Raw genomic sequence first — 23,237 nt, 5'->3', positions numbered from 1 at the left:
CCAGGGACCACGCTCGTCGTGCTGAGAGGGGACCCAGAGGACCGGTGATGCAGTCTTTTGTTGCCTGCGGTTGCAGTGGGAAGATTCCGTCGACCCACAGGAGATTTCTTCGGAGCTTCTAGTGCAGAGAGGAGGCAGACTACCCCCACAGCATGCACCACCAGGAAAACAGTCGAGAAGGTGGCAGGATCAGCGATACAAGGTTGCAGTAGTCGTCTTTGCTACTTTGTTGCGGTTTTGCAGGCATCCTGAGCAGTCAGCGGTCGATTCCTTGGCAGAAGGTGAAGAGAGGGATGCAGAGGAACTCTGATGAGCTCTTGCATTCGTTATCTAAAGAATTCCCCAACGCAGAGACCCTAAATAGCCAGAAAAGGAGGTTTGGCTACCTAGGAAGGAGGATAGGCTAGCAACACAGGTAAGAGCCTATCAGAAGGAGTCTCTGACGTCACCTGCTGGCACTGGCCACTCAGAGCAGTCCAGTGTGCCAGCAGCACCTCTGTTTCCAAGATGGCAGAGGTCTGGAGCACACTGGAGGAGCTCTGGGCACCTCCCCTGGGAGGTGCAGGTCAGGGGAGTGGTCACTCCCCTTTCCTTTGTCCAGTTTCGCGCCAGAGCAGGGTTGGGGGATCCCTGAACCGGTGTAGACTGGCTTATGCAGAGATGGGCACCATCTGTGCCCATCAAAGCATTTGCAGAGGCTGGGGGAGGTTACTCCTCCCCAGCCCTGACACCTTTTTCCAAAGGGAGAGGGTGTAACACCCTCTCTCTGAGGAAGTCCTTTGTTCTACCTTCCTGGGCTAAGCCTGGCTGGACCCCAGGAGGGCAGAAACCTGTCTGAGGGGTTGGCAGCAGCAGCAGCTGCAGTGAAACCCCGGGAAAGGTAGTTTGGCAGTACCCGGGTCTGTGCTAGAGACTTGGGGGATCATGGAATTGTCTCCCCAATGCCAGAATGGCATTGGGGTGACAATTCCATGATCTTAGACATGTTACATGGCCATGTTCGGAGTTACCATTGTGACGCTATACATAGGTAGTGACCTATGTATAGTGCACGCGTGTAATGGTGTCCCCGCACTCACAAAGTCCTGGGAATTTGCCCTGAATGATGTGGGGGCACCCTGGCTAGTGCCAGGGTGCCCACACACTAAGTAACTTAGCACCCAACCTTTACCAGGTAAAGGTTAGACATATAGGTGACTTATAAGTTACTTAAGTACAGTGGTAAATGGCTGTGAAATAACGTGGACGTCATTTCACTCAGGCTGCAGTGGCAGGCCTGTGTAAGAATTGTCAGAGCTCCCTATGGGTGGCAAAAGAAATGCTGCAGCCCATAGGGATCTCCTGTGACCCCAATACCCTGGGTACCTCAGTACCATATACTAGGGAATTATAAGGGTGTTCCAGTATGCCAATGTGAATTGGTGAAATTGGTCACTAGCCTGTTAGTGACAATTTGGAAAGCAAAGAGAGAGCATAACCACTGAGGTTCTGGTTAGCAGAGCCTCAGTGAGACAGTTAGTCATCACACAGGGAACACATACAGGGCACACTTATGAGCACTGGGGCCCTGGCTGGCAGGGTCCCAGTGACACATACACTAAAACAACATATATACAGTGAAATATGGGGGTAACATGCCAGGCAAGATGGTACTTTCCTACAACCCCTTAAACCTAAACCCTGACCCCCAAACCCTAATCACCCCCAGCCCCCCACCCCACCCCAAAAACTAAAAATACCCTGAGTCCCCACCCGCCCCTAAAACCTAAACACCCCAACCTCCCAACCCACCCCTTAAACCTAAACCATGACCCCCCTCCCCCCAAACCCTAATCACCCGAGCCCCCCTCCCAACCCCACTCCCCCCCCAAAAAAAAGCCCCAGTCCCAGCCCAACATACCTCCTCCTTCACTGCGTCGACTCCGACTCCCTTCTTCTGTACCTTAACCACGCATGTACGTGGTTCAGACAGGCGTGGTTAAGGTACGGAAACCAGGAAGTCGTGGAAAATGAAAGCGAAACAACGCTTTCGTTTTTCACTACTTCGTGGTTTCGGAGTCGTTGTTCCAGGTGTTTCCCGCTCCATTATGGTACTGCCTAGATATGTCGAGTTTATTGTCAAACAACATGCTTTCTCTCTCTTAACATGATTTTGGTATTGAGGGACAGCTAGCATAAACCCATGTGGCACCCTGGAGGTTGCCCACCTGTTTGCCCACCTTCTTTGTGCTCTGGCCGATCAGCCTGCACTTTTCCCTCCTCTTACTGCCGCCAAGACAGGATTCTGACCTCCTGCCAGGTACTGTGAACACTCCCAGGAGTCAGTCAGGAACAAAGGCTGATGTAGGAAGGAGTTCAGACCTCCTGCCCTCCAGCTGGGCTAGTGAATAAACACTTCAGGGTGGTGAGCTTCAAGATTTCACCAACTCTGATCACCATCTGTGCTGTTCCCCAGTAGAGCAAACAGTCCTCCTCCTGTCCTCATGCACATTAGCCCATGGTGAGGCAGGAAATTAAGTATGTAGGACAGTGTACACCCCCAGCTGGCCGACCCCACCTCTAGGGTGAGCAGCTTGGTCTGTGCACTAAATATTGATTTGCGCCATCTTGGGAGTGGCAGAATAAGAGGGTTCTGGGTAGCAAAAGGTGACCCATCCCACTGGATGTGGTTACCTCAGAGGTGAATTAGCTGTAAGAGCTAGCTGCCCATTGGCCACTGGTCTTCACACCCCTTACTCCCCTAAATCCAGGAGAAAGAAGGACCAAGAAGAGCCCTGTGTCACTGACAATCAGACTTTACCCACTGCCACAAAGCAAAAGAAGGATACTCTGTCCCTAGGCAACAGACTGGGAACTGCGTGAACGACCTTTGTCCTTGGCTGAAACTTGACACTCCTGACCAGAGGAACCCTGTGAAAGCCAGAAGCACCCTCAGTTTCCCCTGGACTAGTGGCACTAGTGCCCTGAAAACTGCAAGTAAAAATGCTTGCAGGATCCCAAGATTCACCGGCCACAAGGGCCGCCGCGGGATTGACGAAAGCCAGGAGGTCCAGTGGCTTTTGGAAGTTGTAGTCTTTCGTGCCCAAAGTTTCAGGCTGCTACTTTGCTTCCCCAGACCCTGTGGAGGTTTTTCTGCATCTTTACCACTTCCAAGACTTGTTGGTTGCCAGTCTGGCAACTGACCCTCACACTCAATGCTGCAACTGCAGGACACATCGTGCAGCTTCCATATGACATCTCCAATCCAGTCCCAGCTGAGTTTTTGCATCCCTGTGCCAGCACCGTCATGTAAGCGGTAAAATCAGCACCAGCACGAGTCCCATTCAGCACCATGGACCGCCAGGACAACTCTGAACCCGGATGCCACGAGCCAGGTAAAATTTAACTGACATTCATGAACTGGTCCTAGGGACTGCATAACCTCAACTCTGCAAGGGTTCTTAGTAACTCGTTCTTTAAGTACTGTTTTGCTGCAAGTGGTATTTCTCCATTGACTTCAATGCAATGTTTAAATGTCATTTTTGTTCTGATTTAATTTTGCTTCTAAAATCCATAACTCCAGTTGTACTTCTGCAATTCTGTTCATTTTGATGTCTAAATTACGATACAAACAAGCTCTATTTTTATAAATTGGTGTTGGATTTCTTTTGAGTCGTGCCAATTACTTATGGTCCATATTGGTACTCTGAAATGCTTAAAACATGTTCCTCTAAGTAAAGCCTGACTGCTCTTTGACACATTACTAGGACTGATCTAAGAATTTACTAGTGTGAATCCAAGGGCCATCTTTGGGGTATTGTGAGAGTATTGCATTGTTAGGACTAACCCCCACACAACATAATACTCCACTTTCCCACAGCAGGTTTGGGGACATCAGTCTCAGGCATGCCCATTCTGGTCAAGAAGAAAACAAGCCTACAAAGCATGCACCAGGAGAAGCACGTTGAGAATCACAGCCAGCAATCTTGATGTATAACCACAACCATAATGTTGCAATTCCTTACAAAACTTCTTAAGGAGGGTATGAAAGAGTGTCTCCTCTCATTCCAAAGAGTATTTAAAGCCATTGGTGGGAGTTGGGGAGGGAGACCTTTAAGCCTCCAGTAAGTCTAAACTTTCAACAAAAGCATTGAAGGTGGGAATATGTGTAGCAGTAGGACCCTCCATCTCCTCAGAAGTGGGAGTGAACCTGCCCAACATGGTTGCCAATCCCCACACAAAGCTTGAGGGTTTCAACAGAAGCATTCCTGAAGCGCCAAGAAGGGTTCCTAGTAAATACCTCCCAAGCTCTGGTCAACAGCTTTCCCTAGGTGGCATCTCACCATTCTCGGCTATAATCTGTCTAAATGTGAGGGGAAGGGCACGGGGAGGAAAAGGCACTACCACACACAGTAGGAGTCTAGCTGCTGCTGACAACGAGCATTTTAAAAGTTGATTTGGAGTTGTTAAAATCTTTTGTATAAAGTTGGGGACATTTCCGCACGTAAATGAGAGCACTGCATTTTGTAGAACTGCATTTTTCTGTGCTTTGTGAACTAGGCCCAGAACTAGGCCATGACCCCATCTTTGTTTCCAATGCAGCCATTTTTTAATTTCTCATATTGACACTGCACACAGTAAAATGTGCACAGATGCTCTGTGTTTACATGCGGTCCTCGTAGAGTTGCGGAGGAAGCCTTTTGTTACATTCAAGGCTCTTCCTGCTTAGGACACTGTCGGCCTATTCATTTATGAGACTTCCATTATTTGTGTAACTAGATTGGTACTGCTGTACCAGATGACTAAGTCAGAATATGACAATTAAATATTCAGTTAGCAGATAGTCTAGGATGGTGGCATTAGGTGATGTTGTATAATTATGTATTGTGAGCTCTGCTCACCTTATTCTGACTGTACAATTTGCATTTGTGAATCCTTTTGTATATTTTTCTATTGTGAGCCTTATTGTAAATTTGCCTACACAAAATGGTACATTTTGATGGTGAGCCTGTCTTATGACTCCTTGAAGCTAGAGACTGAACCTTTGTTGGTTTGTTTCATGTTTAGGACTTAGAATATTGTATTCTGAATCTTCACTTCATCTCATGTTCTGTAATGTATTTTATTGATCCTTAGACTAATTCCCTTTTCAGATTTGATATGCATGCTGGCTAACTACTATTTGTGCCTTCTGTTTTGCACTTTGAATTAGTTTTAATAAATCTTCATGGCTTACATTTTGCTGCTGACTCCAGAGAGCTTATTTTATGAAATGCTATTATTTCATTTGTGTTAGGGGTGATATTAGGGTCGCATTGTCTCATCTATTCTTGAGGTTTAAAACCAGTCCTGATGCTGCATAGGCACTTCATATAAAACTATCTAAACAAAGATAGCATCAAAAACATACACGGGAGACCTCAGACTAGTGCACAAACACCAACCAGCACATTTCAAGTAGTACCAGGCCCTTTGTTTCTCGGTTCACACTCCAAATGAATGGAAGACCTCTGGGCAACAGGCTGCACCACAAGGGTCAGCCTATAAAAAAGAATAGAAAAACCAAATGCAATTTTCCAAACATGTAAAACAAAGAAAAACAGAAGGGGAACTTAACTAGAAGTAAGAAAGCATAGAGCACAGAGACAAAACAGAGCCTAGAGGTGAAAGGAACGAGTGAGGCACTGTCTCCATCTGGCAATTGAATTGGCCTCATCTGTCTTTCAAATTGCAGGGGCTAGCACAGTTGTGTAAAGTCCTGAATCATCTTCACATTGTATGAACTGTGATAGGAAGGATGAAATGATAATGAATATCTGAATGACCAGTGAGAAGAGTGAATGAGTCGCCAGCACTGAAGTCTCTAGGGGGGAAGCAGACTGGGGCTGTACCCCAGTGCTTTTGCCGTGGCCCCCCTTCCCGCCACCTGTCTTGTGCCCCGCCACCATAGATGCTACTAGGAGGTGACACAGAAGAAACAAAAATACACTGGGGCATATTTATACTCTGTTTGCACCGAATTAGTGTCATTTTTTTTTACTCTAATTCGGTGCAAAACTAACTCCATATTTATACTTTGGTGCTAGACCCCTCTAGCACCAAATTTATGGAGTTAAAGTCATTTTTTGAAAGTGGAGACCTACTTTGCCTTAATGAGATGCAAGGTAGGCGTTCCCGTGCAAAAAATGACTCTATGGCCTTAACGCCATATTTAAGGGCATATTTATACTCTGCGGCATATTTATACTCTGTTTGCACCGAATTAGTGTCATTTTTTTTTTACTCTAATTCGGTGCAAAACTAACTCCATATTTATACTTTGGTGCTAGACCCATCTAGCACCAAGGCCCTGATTTAAACTTTTTTTGCACCGCATTAACGTCATTTTATGACACAAAAGTGGCGCAAACTTACAAAATATTGGCCCTTATTTATACTTTTTGTTGCAAAACTGCACTAACTCAGTTTTGCACCAAAAAGTTTAGCACCGGCTTGCACCATTTCTGTGCACCAGCCGGGCACCATATTTATGGAATGGTGCAAGCCGGTGCAAAGGGTAGGCTAGAGTTTGAAAAAATGACTTTAGTCGGTGGGGCTGGCAGTATAGAAGAAGAGGGTTTAGCACCAAAAAATGGCTTTAGGCAGGTTAGAGTAAAAAAAAATGACTCTAACCAGATTAGCGTCATTTTATGGTGCTAAACCTACCATGCCACATGACTCCTGTCTTAGAAAAGGCAGAAGTCATGCCCACCACCCCAGTGGCCAGCTCAGAGGACAGGGGTCCCCTGGGCATGGCCATTGCACCCGGTGCCATGTATGGGGGCCCATTTCAGGGCCCCCTATGGCACTTTCAAAAATAAAATGCACTTACCTGTACTTACCTGGGATGGGGTCCCCCATCCTCGCAGTCCCTCTAGTGTGGGTGGGGGTGCCCCTAGGGCCTAGGGAGGGCACCTCTGGGCTTATTCCATGGTGTTCCACCATGGAAATAGGGCCACAGGTCCCCTAACACCTGCCATGACCCAGGTCTTAAAAAATGGGGCAAAGTAAGCTTTGCCCCATTTTTTGACTGCTCCTCCCTCCCTTGCACCATTTTTACATGGGAGTATAAATATGGTGTTAAGGCCATAGAGTCATTTTTTTGCACGGGAACGCCTACCTTGCATCTCATTAAGGCAAGGTAGGTTTCCACTTCCAAAAAATGACTTTAACTCCATAAATTTGGTGCTAGACGGGTCTAGCACCAAAGTATAAATATGGAGTTAGTTTTGCACTGAATTTGAGTTAAAAAAAATGACGCTAATTCAGTGTAAACAGAGTATAAATATGCCCCTTAGCGTCAAAAAATGATGCTAATCTGGTCAGAATCATTTATTTTGACTCAAAACTGCCTAATGTTATTTTTTTTCAAGCTAGCCTACCCTTTGCACCGGCTTGCACCATTCCATAAATATGGTGCCCAGCTGGTGCTAAAAAATTGTGCAAGCCGGTGCAAAACTTTTTGGGGCAAAACTGCCTCAGTGCAGTTTTGCACCAAAAAGTATAAATAAGGCCCACTGTACCTTCCATGTCACATTAATTTGTTCAACTATCTTTCCTAGCAAAGCAGTATTGTTTGCTTAAAATCTTTTCATCTGATTTTATATCTATGTTTTTATAGCTAAATCTGAATATATGAAATTATAGGTGTAGATATATATTTTCACTGAAGACAACAAAGATTAAAGTGACGTTTTAGTTAGGTAGAGTAATGAGAGCTTAGCATACATTTAAAAAAACCTGAAATTCACTGAAAAAGCAAAGGTTAAAGTGAGGTTATAGCCAGATGTTGAAATAAGATAAAAGTAACATTTAAAAACCAAAGAACCACTGAAATTCACAACTTGCAGAGCTAACAATAACTTGAGCCCCCACCATGAACTGCTTGATTGCCTCAAATATCAGATTATTCACAACATGTTAAATTACATCATTGATGACACCGCTGATGACATTCCAAATTACATCATTGATACAATCACCAATCTGCCAAGACACGCACAGCATACATGATTAATGAATGACATTCTCTGCCTGGCAAACATCAAACACAGTTTTATACCAACAGATTCTTAAATGCCCCCTAAGTACTTATCATGCTCCGCTTCAAACACTAGCATAGTGTGTGACAGTATTGTGTAACTAGCTATACACTTTGACACTGTGTTATGAAGAATGACTCTGGGGAAGGGCATGTCACCCACCTGCCTCTTTGATCTTGTGGGGTGGAATACACAGGCCAGAAGATAACAGTCATTTAACCATAAACTGTACAAATCCCAGAAATAAAACATTCTGTGCCAGAGAAACTGATTGTATATCATATCAGCTACTATGTTTGGACTACATGCCCCTCACCTGTCCTATGGGGGCTGAAGAGGAGTCAGGATAGAAAAACTGGAATGAGCATCATTCTACTTTACCTTGCTGAGAGGGTAGAAACCCTACGGAGAAATATTTTACTTCTCACAAAAGAAAATTTGGAAGTTAATGGTAATCAGGGTCAGGGTGACTTTATGTTGTTTACCTTTATTACTGTTTACGACTTTTTAAAGTGTTATTTGCAAACAAATACCTTGGGTGGGTCCCCATGCCAGTCGATAGCCTGTAGCACCAGGGACTGCATTCCACACGATCACTGCTGTGCTGATGGTGATTGCAGTTGCTTTTAGGCTCTGCACAGCACTGGAAGCCACTGAAATATGCAAATAACATTATCACTATTGATCTTTGTTTTGCCACATAAACATAGGTTGTACTGGTGAAATTCAAATTCGAAGTAGTAGCTCAACGATCAGGTACAGGTTCAATTTTACTAAGCCTAATTGGCAGAAAATAATTATACATATGATAGGGATGAATTGAATTCAGAGGTGCAAAAATGTCCTTTGTGACATCTGTCCTCAATGTCTATTACCAGACCTCTCCCATCTCACTATGGTATTTGGAGTTTCCAGTTTGGGGTCAGGAGTCTCCACTTAGGACACCGCGTTGAAAAGCTGTTACCAATGATCAATCTAACAAAGGATCTTCAGTGCTATTCTGGAACTTTTTTTTTAGCTGGAAACTTCAGGGCTTACTGGATGCTTTACGTAAGTGTTCCAAATCAATAAAATTTCCATTCTCAAAAACTCATCTACAAATTATTTTATGGTTCTTAGTAAATTATGCAAACACACTGCTTCCCAGGATGTGTGATTTCTTGGAAACTTCTTAAACCTGTTTGTGTTCTCCTGCCTATTGTAGGCCACTGGGGTGCACATTAGGGTGCACCCTGCTTGATCAATATCTTGGGTAAAGGGATCAAACCACAAATATGTGTTACTTGGGTGTTAATCAAGCAGGCAAAATACAAACCTTGTGAAGCCTGTGCAGTTATACATTTAGCCCTATGTGACATGGTCATTTATGGACTTTTCACACTTATACACAATCTTTAAAAGGTTTGTCAATACCTTGTGTTTGAGTTAAATGACAAGGACCAGTCTATCAGTGTGCAGAGGATTCTGGAACATAAACTGCTGAGAGAGGCAAATGTCTCTTGCCAGTCCAAAAATGTTAGGCAATTTCAGATCCACAATGTTGTATTAGCCTGAGCGCACATAAGCAGTTTTTGAGAACAATGTCTGGAAAGGATTTCCACCCCAAATGGGGTTTCAAGTAACCAGTTAAACATGTGTATGAATCAGTTGATGGCATATTACATGAAAACGTAATGAACTGCTAGGCAGAAATTTACAATTAGTTATACATATCTAGGAACTGATTTTAATGACTATTGCTTTATTTCATAGCTTGATTTACTCAATAGAACCTCTCTTGCATTTAGTTCTTGGTAGATAAGGTATAAAGTCCAGAAACACAATCTGCAACTTAATTCAGTAGAAGGCATGGTCAACTAGAATTTATGCCATGGAATAGGGGAAATTCAGAGTGAGACCATCAACAACAGGATTGCATTGGAAAGAACTAATGGTCACACTGACTTTTTAACAAATTGAATCAATCAATACTTCAGCACTCACAGAAGCCTACTACGCTGTGTTGTAAGAATAAAGAATATGATAGTTTATGCGGAGCATGCAGATGTTCGTTACATCAAGTGATGGCAAGAATAATCCCCACTTATATTTTCATCATCCTGACTGTGGGTGTGTGCTCAGGTCACTCCTTGCACTTGTAGAGTGCTTTCACATAGGGACCAGGATGTGAAATTAAGAATCTTTCCCTTGCAGCAATATCTACCCTAGGTTGCTGCTTGTACCCCTTGTTGACTGCATTATAACAACTGTGATTTATGCACTTTGGACCTGATCTCTTACATATAATAATGCATTTTTATTTTGCTAGTTTTAGTAAGTTACTTTTTTTATAAGAACATTTTATTAGATTTCCAATAACAATACAAAGAGAGCACACACGCTGCAGGCCCTCAGATTGAGCCTTTAGGATCTGGCCAATTAAATCCCTATACCCGGTCATTTCCTTCTGCCTCATCCTAAGCATTCTTCCCCTCCAGCCCGTAATGCGACCACCAATAGTAATCACTATTTATGACCATGTCACGCAACCTATTTTAGAGAACAGTAACAAGACTTCTATCAAAAATCAGTAGATGTTCCAGCCGCCCTTCTCAGCATTTCACCACCACACCATGAAGGTGGAAGAAAGAAGACAATCTGATGGGGAGGCTACTACAGCTTCACCAATGTGTCCTTCACATAGCAGTTGACTCCATCTGTAATATCAAGGCCAACTGGTCACTGCCCTTTTCATTTGTGCTATTACTACAAGATACTGCCATAAAATGCATGGCGGTCTCTCCCAAAATGGACACAAATGCTAGCTATGAGTACTAGCACTGCGTCCCACACCTTGCCAAGGACCAAGACATGAGGGAGGGAATTCCACCATGCTTTAAACATATGGTGGAATTTCTGGTACTAAGTGGATCATTCCATGACAGAGGCAGCTGTGCCGGGGTGAAACAGCCTGCCACCATGGAGGCGTTGTAATAATACGGCGGACTTAACACTACTGGTGTGGAACAATTGATACATCTGACACTATGGTCATTAAAAATACCTCAAAATCGAACCCACCTTCATAAGTTTTCAATGAAGATTGGTTTTAAAAGATAGAATGATGCATTATTTAGGTCAACAGCATATTGTGCTATTCCATCTGATATCATCAAGGTCAGGAGCTGGTGCGAAAATTGAAAAAAATTATCTCTGCTCCATGACTTGTATGATATTTATGAAACAATATCACTGCACATTTTAAATTCACTTTCTTCCTCGCTACCTTTTACCTCTTTGCCTTTCATGCAACTATTGTTACTCACATGTGGTGGCTACTGCAGTCACTACCGGGCCCTCGGTGTCCACAAAAATGGGGTTGACGGTGACAGTGTACTCTGTGTCTGGGTGGAGACCCTGAATCATGTATTCCCTGTAGGCATCACCCAGGTTAACATTTTGAATGTTTCCTTCTGTATTAAAGAAAACAGTAAGAGAATGTTTTTAGAACACTGCATTAAAAAAAACATACTACTCTTTAACACAAAACAGAAAAAGCGCCCAATGTTTTTAACACAATGGATGTGCTTTTCTTGTCTTTCGACCTCCCCTTTCTGTGAAATCTAATCTAAATTAAAATTCTCAGTACCGTAAATGATGCAATGAGTGTTAAAAGTATCTATACTGGCATTTTTTCATTGGTTTCATTCTGAAGGTCATATGGCTGACGTGCCACAATCATTCTCTTTCGCTTCTAGCCTCTTAACCTCTAGGAGTGAGCAATCACAAGAAATCCATCATTGCTGCAAGACAGAAAATGGCTGAAGGCCTTTCTTTTACATTAAATGTTTCATACTCTGTATTATTACAGTATAAGTATAACGTCATGGTATTTTTGCTAACACATTTAACAATTTTGCCATGTTTTATTTTGTTTCTGTCATTGCATGAAATATTGACTACTGCTGTAACTGGCTTCGTAGCTTTTGTGCGTAGTATGCATTACATAAAAATAAAAGGCATGAAAATGTGGTCTGTGCATGTGTTAAAGTGTCAAATAAGCATGCCTTTGGTTTAAACACATAAGAAATAAAAATCAAAAACAGTGTACAGGTAGGTTTCCAACAGCTAGCAGTTAAGCCATGCCACAGCCTTACCGGCAGAGGCCCAGGTGAGTCGGTACCCGGAGGCTCCCCTGACGCTCGTCCAAAGAGCCCGGATAGTGCCTGTGGTGATGTTCTGGAGTGAGAGATCTTTCACTGGTAGCAGCTTCACTGGAGGAAAAAAGGTGGTGGTCAAAGTCGTGCATCAAAGAACAAGGCCATCAAGCGAAGCGTGGCAGCTGAGAAGGGCACTCCTTCCTGCTGGAAATTCTTACTCTTGGCACGTTAAAAATTAATGAAGCCCACTTGTTATTTAAAGCACATTTGCTGATTATCTCTTATAATATTCTACCTGTTGAAAAAATTAAGCACTATGCATTATGCTATTTATCAAAGATCCTCAAAATTACGTTGGTGAAAGGTACCGCAGTATGAGGCGTCAATGCCATCTTTTTGTGGTACGTAATTTGATATAGGTGAAGGGTAGGACAAACAAGGGCTTTATGGTCTGGCCATTGTCTGTCTGCTTCAAAACTGTATCCCTACCTCTTCTCCTGCTCTGCCTTTTACACGGCGGTACCCCCCAAGTGTCTGGCATTTCTAATTTCGTTTTCACAGTTTATGCTGGAATGAGTTTCCAAGCATCTGCACATTGATAGACTAACCCTTCATGCAGGGAGAACTATGGGTCAAGATGACACAAACCAGGTGATGATGGAGCTTTGAAAGAAAATCTGAAAATCCCTACTCTGCAAAACCAAAATGTATCTTTTGAAGACAGAAGGTGGCAATAAAAACTTACAGGTGCGGCCCGCAGTGGAGACGGGTTGGCTTGGTCCTTTGGGGTAGACAGCATAGATGCTGACTGTATATTCCTTGTCCTCTTCCAAGTTGTCAATGGTGTGGGAGGAAATATCCCCACTGAGGTTCTGTTCATAGGTCAGTCCAGGTCGGTTTGCTAAAAGACAAAGTCAAAGTAACACAGAACAATGCACCCCAGATGTTGGTGGGCTCAGTTTTCAAACACTGTTTCCGCTATTGCTGGTAATTTGTACCTGCATACCAATGAGCTAACTCGGATATAATCAGCAAGCAGGCACTGCCTCCCTGTCAGCTACACCACTTTTTAGTAATAATTACCTCTCTCAATGAAAGTCTCTTTGGATGGGCACGGAGTTTCCCTCGCTGATCAGCTGCTCTCCCAAGTCTAATATTAGCCATAGGACATATTATGCAGGGTGCCATGATCTTGCTGGTAAATTGGCGACTCTGAAACATGCAGAACCCGAGTTCCTCTAGATTCTACTTCATCAATCTATGTTTTATTCACTGCATGCAAAAATCATCTAAATTAATGTGAAAAGGCTGAACATGTAATGTGTCGGGGACCAAAGCCCCAGCCCCCTCCATGTTTCTCACTACACACCCAGCCCACAGTACCACTGCCATCTGACCCATTCTCATTCCAGAGTTGCCAGTTTCCACTCTAATGCTAGTTTCCCTTACCCTCCTAGCCCACTAAAAGTGTAACCTTTACCCAGACTTATTATCATTTGACCCAGCAAGTTCTCAGCACATTCTCAATTAAATCCCATCCACTTCCCAGCAATTCTTAGTCTGGTTCCGCTTCCCCTGTGATGGCCTAAACCATTCTCAGGCTCCGCTTGGCAATCGTCTTCTTGGTTCATTCCTATTCTACCTTTTACTCTTCCCATTTCATTCACAGTCTGGCCTCAGCCCCATCCCACTGTTGATTAGTCCCATGCAGTTTATTCTCTGTTGGGCTTCCTGACTGGCCTCCTCTTTCTATTCTCTGCCTGCTTTTTCTTCCTAGTCCATTCTGGTTTGTTGCATCATCTGTATCGCTTCTTGGGATGTCTTGTACAAATTATCACATTTGCTTATGAGCACACTCTCACTCACTCTCAACTTACATCGCGGAATGTAGATTTTGTAGCCTTCCAGCTTGCTCAATGGAGGGGTCCAAGCCACCTTTAGACTAAACAGCCCTTCTTCAATGACTCTGAAATTTGTTACTGGTGGTACTTGCGCTGTGAGAATGAATGAAGACAGAGTTTAACTCTGGGAAATAATTTGTATTATTAATCAATATGCCACATCACAAGGAACTCAACAACCAGAAAAATGCTACACCAAATCAATTTGGAGATAAGGCATTAAGGGTCTGGCTTCATGATCCAGCAATGCCCAAACACGGACTGGTTCTTCTCAGGTAAAATGGTACAAATTTGTGAACTCCTTACTGTAAACATTTTGGACCTGATACACAAAGGTAAACTTACACTTCTGTGTAAGTTTACTATTTTTTGGTATTCACAAACTACAAGTTTAATGTTATTAACAGTAATTGTACAACTGTGGAGACTTCGCATTTGTGGCAGAAACTGTGCATATAAAAAGATAGGCATATACTGTTTTTTTATGTATGGAGTTCGCCACCCTGACTGCAGAGTCTCGACAGTTCTAGCCTTCCCATTAGTACAATTAAACTTGTAGCATGTGAATACCAAAAAATTGTACATTTACACAAAAGTGTAAGTTTACCTGTGAATCATGGTAGTGTGTTTATGTAAATATTGGTTAAGGGATGAAATAATGACATAAACTAGTCGATGAAATGATAGCATTTAATGTGGGCTGGTGATTACAATGTTAGATTATATGTGGTCCACTGGCTAACTAGTGCAGATTCACTGTGGTCTGATAGCTTACATTATATGTCATATAGTGTTAATCTGTTCAGGTTGGATGAGGCGTAGTAGCTAAACAATCTGCATTATAGGGTACAGTGGTGAAACTATGTAGAACAAAAGCAGTCAAGAAGTTTGTTTCTTTGTTTTATTACCTTTCATTCATTTAAAAATCACAAACTCGATAAAATCGAAATGGTTAGTTGTTACAAAATATGATCCCACACAAATTAATACCAACAGTATATTATAAAATAAAATATAATAGACAAAATATTAACAATAACACAATTATACATACATTAAAAATAATACATACAAATGCATAATTCCACAGTGGGTGAACTGTCTAGATTAGGAGAAATTAGTGGTTGAAATGTATAGATAAGATGTTTTGAGTGTCAATAGTGCTCATCATAAATATAGCCTTGTAATTCATAACCGAAAACCAAATGGACATCGAGAAAAGCCATCAGAAACAGGTAGCTGTCTGTAAAAACAGATCTATTGTTTCCAAAAGAAAGGTTCATAAGGGGGAATCATCAATTTATCTGAAAAATAGAATGAAGTAATTAGAGATAATTGAAATGTAAACGCAATTAAATATTGATGATATGATCAGAAAAGTTAAATCAGTCTCTGATTACTGATTATGAATTACTATTTTAGGAAAAACGTGAATGCTGTTAATCATATTCTAAGACCAATCTATGTGACAATATTAAAAATTGGTTATTTTAAGAGAAACTAAGCCTTATCTGATTATTCTTCAAATCTAACTGGGTGACCAATTATTGTATGAGAAATGGCTCACAATATTTATAAATTAGTCTATTTAGTAAATCATAATTTACAGATTGCCTTAAGGGAATGCAACCAAAGAGCTTGAATCTTGTTTTATTACAAAATTATATATTATATCATTTGGATGCCATTGACCCATGTATGAATGAATTGCCAGAGGAAGAACATAAAACACTCTGATTCATTTATAATCAAAGTAATATACAATGAATTCAATTATCTGGAAAGAACCACTAGCATAAAAAATTAAACCAAGCAAAATATTGAATAACAGTGAAAATGACAGGCATTTCTGAAAGGGAGAAAATTCATTGACCAAGGCAGGTGATCTGAAACAAGAAACACAAATTTATAGATATGGCACACATTAAATGTATAAGGAACAGACCGCATGCAAATCCACCTGAGCAGAATCCTGTGGTTTCCATCTATGGTTTTGCCCTGCTGTGGCCTTATTTTAACATATATTGTCCCTCTAAGCTGCCCATTCTTATGTCATTTCATTTACCTTCTTGAGACTACCATTGTGTAATGGAGGTTATGGAATGTATCTACTATGCATAATATAAAAATTAACAAAGAGGTATTTCTAGACCCAGTACAAGTGTTAATATGTTGCTTTGTTTTATATGTAAAACATCACTGTTCAAAACATTGTGTGCTGTTCATTTTATTCCAAAACACATCACATGACAGTAAAATAGCAAACAAACAATACCTGTTTGTTGTGTGAGAAAAGGAGTCAGTATATGATTGTGATTGCAATCTTCCACTTGTACAGAGACAGATGGAATTTGACATTAATACGGACCACCTATTTTTTCTTCTTTCCTGCCTTTTCTTAACATAAAGTACATACTAGAACCCCCGCTTCACGTGTTTCTGCCTGGGGCTACCGCTCTCCTGTCTCTGGCTGAAATCCTTTAAAGAATTTCTGCAGTTTTTGTCTTCTCAACTTCTGTTTTGAGGATTTGTCCTTTCACTGCTCCGTCTATGAGAAGCAATGTTTTAAAGTGACTCTGGCCTCACACCCGCCCACTGCTCTACCTCATACTGTCTGTCACCACAGTTGTTATCTTTCTGCAAATGTGGGCAGATAAAATATAAAAGTGCCAGAATGAGTAGCACCAGCTGTCAAGCAACTGGTGACGTTTATCAACTGGCCCATCAAACAGCTGCGGGAGGACTAACTTTCATTCACTTGTGACCTGGGACTAAGCTGGCCACTAGGAAATAAGCCACCTAAACTTATAAAGCCACGGTTGGATCAACCATTTTATAACATACTTGTTCTTCCTTTTACTGTTGTTGAATCTCCAATGAGATCCACGTAAATTGCCAGGACGGTGAAAGAATACTCTGTGTTTGGCAGTAGATCAGTCACAAGAAGCGTGTTCTTATCAGCGTCCAATATGATCTTAAACACAAACACAAAAGACAGTTAGATCTTCAGCTCTTCATCCCACATTTGATTTTTCACAACTATAGATGTGACACAAAAGTTCCATATAGCAACCCAGAATTAAAAACAGTTCTTTAAGAAAGATGTTAAAGTAAAACCCTCATCTACAACCTAATGACCCCAAAGTGAAATAAAAAGTAAACTTCCCTGAAAGACCACTCTGACTACGTTCTGTCACACAATAAATATAGTACCGCCTCGGTACTAGAAAACTTTAGTGAAAAACAGGTTCTTCTCAGTAAGAGGCCCAACCAATTGGAACACACTAATAAATCATCTAAGATTAGAACGCTGAGTAAACAAATGTAACACAGCACAGAGCACTTCTACTAAACTTTAGTGATAACGATCTGCTCAATGATATAAAAGGGATGCATAATTCTTTAATTACACTTCAGAATGCTATTGAAAACCTTCAATTAAAATTTCACCAAAAACATTTTAAAAAATGACGACTTGGTTATTTAAAGGTGTAGGTAATTACTATGTTTTGTAAATCCAGTGTTACCTAACAGTGATAAACACTATTTAAAGCATACATCAAAGGATACCTTGTGTGTCATTTTAATGTATGTTTTATCCTCATGTTATTTGTTATTTTTCAGTATTAGGTATGCTATATAAGGGATAATGTACCCCCTGCAGTACATTATAAGGATATTGCAGGCCACCGAGGAGTTCAATAGCCTTATAGAGGAATGAGGCTCAAGACAGAGTTCCTTTAGAAGGTTATGGAACTCCAAGGTGACTTGCACTATCCTAACCATCTATGCCAGTGGGAACTTTATCCCATATAACACATGGTCACACATCACCTTTCCCACAAACCACTAAAAACCTTTGTGTTCAGTTCTTTCATATGAAAGAGTGAACATGTCTGCAAACATTAAGAATAAAAATGAAACATCAAGTGCAATATTATATGCATCAAAAACCTGTTAGATATCTGTTTCAAACAGATATTAAACCAGTTCAAAACAAGTCAGTTTATTTTTTTGTTTTTTAATAAAAAGCTGCAGAAGCCCAGAATGTGTAGATGCATGCAGAAAGATGTTAGCTTTTCTCTATCTAAGGGGTGCAAAAATTAAACATATTTTCTCTGCTTGTCATTGTAAGCTATAAAAATAGAGCAGAAGAAAGAAAAGTGATGTTCTGTTTTTGTTGCTTTAAACAGCGTCTTCAATTATGCTCCGTGACCTGACCTCCCTTTCACCTGGGCTGCTGGATCTGGCACAAGCATTGTGACGTCACAACTCGATTATAATAACTTCTTAGAGTTGAGTTCTGATGGCTTTTCTTTATAATCGGTGACTTGAGTGCGTCACAAATTGCATCAAAAGATGCAGATTATAAAGAAATTAGAGATGCATTTATACAAGGATTACGGAATCCCATGTATGACAATATATTGTTGCATTTGGTTGTGTGATTCTGTTTTGTGGATATTGCATGTTACGCCCCCCACTTCACCTCCATACAGACATCGATACAGGAAGCAATGGCTTCTCCGATTGTCTAATGTGGGGGTCCTGGATTCATTTCATGGAGTGGGCACAAGATGTCAAAAACAGACTATGTCGCCCCTTTGGGGTTTGTGCTTTTAGGTACTTTCTCAACCAAACCAGTGCTCTGGTTACTAGAACTGCAGGCAAAATAACATTGTAGTATTAGGATGAAAGCAAACTAGAGAGTAAATCATGATTAGAGAAGCAGAAGAAAGAAAAGGAATAAATGAGAGCTGCTGCAATCTCTAAGGTCACAAATATTAGATAAGTGAATGGTGTTGCTGAAATAGATAGTTTTCATATCTAGTGGGTCATAAGACTCAGCTTCTGCACTGAGAAACACCCAGGCAACAAAATATATGACCTAAACTTTACACTCACTATATTTTATCAAATTCACCAAGTTTAGTAAATGTGTCTGTTTCTGCAGCTTCTCTAAGGAACTAATATGTAAAAGTTATTTACATGAATTTGCTAGCTTGCACCTGTCACAGGTGTGTCTGGGTTTGCTTCAGTACGTGTCGTTGAGCATGCACTGCCAATCACTGGTTTGGAGGGAGAGGACGGGCGGACAGATGCCAAGGTGGCTGCAACTGCTTGAAGCTTCTATCCCCCTAGCTTTCGCCCCCCACTATTCTCAGGTGCTGCTGGTGGTCCTTGGAGCAAGGCGTGAGGAGGACAAGCGCTAAGGTACATATGAGCTGACATTTTAGGAAACACTGTCAAGGATCTGCTTTTTCCCCATCATATGCACAGAGATGCATGCAGGTTATACAAAAATGACTAATGCAGTGATAGCAATCCCTTTATGACCTTCTCCCAAAGAGTGAACATGAAGTGGAGAGGCATCAGGGAGATGGGATGAGCATAGCACACCAATGCACCACAGAATAGCCAGACCCACAGATTTAAGAAGATGCCAGAGGCAATGAATAATTGACCCCCATGCATGGAAGCTGTCCCACTACTGCAGAGCGTGGCGGTACTCACCACTGGACCCCAGTCCTTTCTCCCACTCACAGGCTACCTGAGGTCGAATCCTGGGAATCAAAGCCATTTACTGCGCAGGACAGATCTGCTCTAAACTTTGATTGAAAGTAGGCAGAACAGAAGCTATTTACTTTGATCTTTGTGAAAAATACTGCTGTTTCTGATTATTCCAGAATGCACACAACGTTGAACACGCTCACATGTTTCATGTATTTCAGAAAAGCCAAAAGAAAAAAAAACACTAAACACCTATCCTATATATAAGGGGGTGGGACAGGGGGCGTGCTGTCCCTGCAATGTCTTCGGCCAAGCTGAGGTAGCCTGACACAAGTATGTGCCATATGAATACTGCTTAGTAAATTGCACCTTTCCAACTGGAAAATATGTCCAAAGAGCTCCTTTGGATTTGGAAGAGAATCATCACCAGGTTTAGAAGGCATCATGATTACAGGCAGCGCAGTGGGAGTCTTCAGCCTACCTGTCTCTGATCATCAGCAGTAAGGCGGCCACTGGAGGAGAGCGAATTCAGGATGATGTGGTACCCAGTCACCTCTCCCGTGGCGGGGGTCCAGGTCAGCCTCAACGAGCTGTAGCTGCGTTCGCTGATGCTCAGGTCCCTGGGACCAAGGATTTTCTCAGCTGAAATGGTAAACAGATGACAATTGGCCCATGTTCTAATAGAGTGCGTTTTTAGACTGACAGACTTTATGAAGGCTGTTGTCGGTGTTTAATCTGTAAGTGAGCAGGAGCAAGGGAAACATTTGCCTTCATCATGTGCTGTGAGAAAAATTACACTTTTGTAGTACACATTTTTTGTTTAAAAAACACTGCTTGGTCAATCAGAAATAATTATTTAATAAATGAAATATGTTTTAACCTGTTACACATAAATTCTTATTTAAATTGAAACACAGGCATTATAACATTCTTTCAATATATTTGCAGTCTCTGGTCTTAGCCTATCTGGTTTGGGTTAGAACTCGATTCTATGTCAGAACCGGAGGCTTCGGATTATGCTTTCTCTTTACTTTACTGACAAACACAGCAGCCAATAAAAATATAACAATTTCAAAACTACAACTCCCATGAGCCCCAGTCCACCAATCATGGCTCTACTCTGTCCATAAATAGCCTGAACGCTACAGTCCTTCCTCTTTCTTTGCTGCTCCAGCAGCCAGTTAAGTGATGCGTTGCTTTTGCTGAAATGTATTGTTACTATATTTAGAATGGGAGCGCCCGCTTTTTGTAATAACTGCCGCGTTTTATTTCTGATTTATTCCGTTTGCGTTAGAGTATCTAATTCCTTGTCTATACCGGCGTGGAGTGGGAGCAAGCCGTAATACGAGCAGCAGCTCGTACCGAGGAGGACACAGTCCTCTCTCTTTGTTGTTGCCCGCGCAAGCGCGTTGAGCCGCATCGTAGATTCCGATCGGCTTAACGTGCGCGTTCAAGGCAGGATCAAACTGAAATATCATACGGCTGCATTTTCGCCCGACGGGGCTGTAAGAATACGAACGGGCACTGCCCTGGGGAACTCCATATATATATATATATTTATATATAATTGTATATCAATAGCAGGTGGCTCCCTCCACTCTCAAATTGCCGGCTTAACAGCTTTAGAGCTGTTTTTTCTTGAACTCTTTCACCTGTTTCAGGGGTGTTCCCCCCCTGCCAACTCCTCCAGTCATCAAATCTCACTATGGCGTACTACGCAGATGGGGATGAGCAGTATCAAGACCTGCAGGAAATACCTGTTGAGCAACAAATGGAGGAACGTCTTGTGGAGGCACTGGGCTATCATGTGCAAGACTCCGTGAACTGGGCATTGATTCAGGCTTTGAAGCCTTTTACGAAGCATTTGACTAATTTTGGGCGCAGAGAGTTTTTAGGCGAGGGCAGCCAACAGCCTCGCGCGCATGCTGGTGACTCTGGAGGGTCTTCGGGCCTCTCTCTTCAACGCGCCGGAGGTTCCTCCTCCACAGAAATATTGGCGCAGATGGTGGCCTCAGTTCTGCGCGATCATGAATATGGGGCTTCCCCCCCTCAAGAGGCGTCTTTCCACTCGACCCAAGCAGGCTTTCATGTATCTTCTTCATCCAAGTCAGTCAGAAGACTCGCAAGCGGAGTTCCTTCCGCGTAATAAGCTGCGGAAATCACGTCATTCCACAGCTGACATAAGTGCCCCGACTGGTAAAAATCTCTTGTTTTCCCCTGAAGACATTATACACCCACATTCCACTGACTGCGTTCCTTCAGAAGAGGTAGGCCTCTACGTTCAAGATAGATTGCGCAAGAGTTTTGAGAAAGACGTACGCAACACCCTCAGGTCAGAATGCCCACGACCTTCTCTGTCTGGGAAAGTGGCCGAGACGCCAGAGCTGGATCCCAGCATGGCTACCTTTTTACGTAAATTTGCCAAAGACCCCAAGAAAGGTCTGGAACGGGCCTGGCAAGGCTGCCAGGACAAATTATTGGACATATCTGGCCCCTAAACAAAAATTCTAGACCTTGCAGTTCAATCTAAGGAGACTAACACCCATTAGACCCGGAAGTGGTACTACAATGGACACAGAGGGTGATTTGCCTGTTAGGCAACGCAAACTGCGCCATGTCTACTGAACGTAGACGGTCTTTTCTTATCCGGCTGGATCCTAAGCTGGCTGAATTGGCAACGAATGAGGCAGGGCCTGCGGCCAATGGATTGCTTTTTGGTGACAAATTCACAAAAATCTTGGGCAAGTATGTCGCTACCTTCACAGCTTTGGACAAAGCCCAGTCCAACATCAAGAAGGTATTTAACAACGCTCTTTTTACACGGGCCGGGTGCTTCAGAGGCCGAGCTCCAGGCCGTGTTCACCAGGCCTCCAGATTCTCCTATCAGAAAAACCAGGGTGGTGCCACAGACCATCAAAATTTCTACCCTAACCGATATAGAGGCTGTGGTCGCTCCTCCAGAGGTTATCGTGGAGGTGGTTCCAATCAAGAAACCTCCAACTCAGATGAGGATTATCCCTTTTTCAGAGGTGATCTTGGGGGGCAGACTACAATATTTTCTCCCAGCTTGGCAGAATATCACTCAGGACCCTTGGGTTCTTCAAACAGTCCAGGGTTTCTGGTTGGAGTTCTACGCCCCCACCGAAACAAGGGACTCTTCCCTCTCCTTTTTTCCCTCGTAGATTGCGAGTTCATCACAGAGGAAATTTCCTCTCTCATTCAGAAGGGGGCAATAGTGCAGTCCAAACCACACCCTCAAGGGTTCGACAGCACGATCTTCTTAGTGCAAAAGAAAGGCGGCGGCTCCAGGTTAGTCTTAAATCTCAAATCCTTCAACTCTTGGATGGTATATCGCCATTTCAAGATGGAGGGTATACATCTTCTCCAAGATCTGTTAAGAGACGGAGACTGGATGACACGCTTGGACCTCAAAGACGCCTACCTTTCGGTTCCAATCTTCGCACCGCACAGATGTTTTCTTCAATTCCAGTGGGGTTCCCAATGGTTCGAATTCAACGTTCTTCCCTTCGGCCTGTCATCAGCCCCTTAGTGTTTCACCAAGCTTCTACGTCCGGTAGTCCAATTCTTAAGAGAACGGGGAGTAAGGATGATCATATATCTGGACA

General features: G+C 42.5%; 1 protein-coding gene and 1 long non-coding RNA gene across 2 annotated transcripts in view; one reads left to right on the top strand and one right to left on the bottom strand.

Annotated features, from left to right (window-relative positions):
- LOC138288093 (collagen alpha-1(VII) chain-like) overlaps positions 1–23,237 on the bottom strand; it is a 963,348-nt gene that overhangs the window by 724,426 nt on the left and 215,685 nt on the right. Inside the window, exons 7-13 of the mRNA XM_069229319.1 lie at positions 20,093–20,253; positions 16,945–17,074; positions 14,077–14,193; positions 12,945–13,100; positions 12,197–12,313; positions 11,366–11,512; positions 8,594–8,713 (exon numbers count right to left, since the gene is read on the bottom strand). Of these exons, the coding sequence (XP_069085420.1) occupies positions 8,594–8,713; positions 11,366–11,512; positions 12,197–12,313; positions 12,945–13,100; positions 14,077–14,193; positions 16,945–17,074; positions 20,093–20,253 (948 nt within the window). The remainder of the gene's footprint in view (positions 1–8,593; positions 8,714–11,365; positions 11,513–12,196; positions 12,314–12,944; positions 13,101–14,076; positions 14,194–16,944; positions 17,075–20,092; positions 20,254–23,237) is intronic.
- The window catches only part of LOC138288094 (uncharacterized), a 155,845-nt gene that overhangs the window by 70,880 nt on the left and 61,728 nt on the right, over positions 1–23,237 (top strand). The gene's annotated exons all lie outside the window — the stretch shown is intronic.

The sequence above is a fragment of the Pleurodeles waltl genome, chromosome 4_1 (assembly GCF_031143425.1).
Source record: "Pleurodeles waltl isolate 20211129_DDA chromosome 4_1, aPleWal1.hap1.20221129, whole genome shotgun sequence".
NCBI lineage: Eukaryota > Metazoa > Chordata > Amphibia > Caudata > Salamandridae > Pleurodeles > Pleurodeles waltl.
This window is presented reverse-complemented; position numbering and strand designations above follow the sequence as displayed.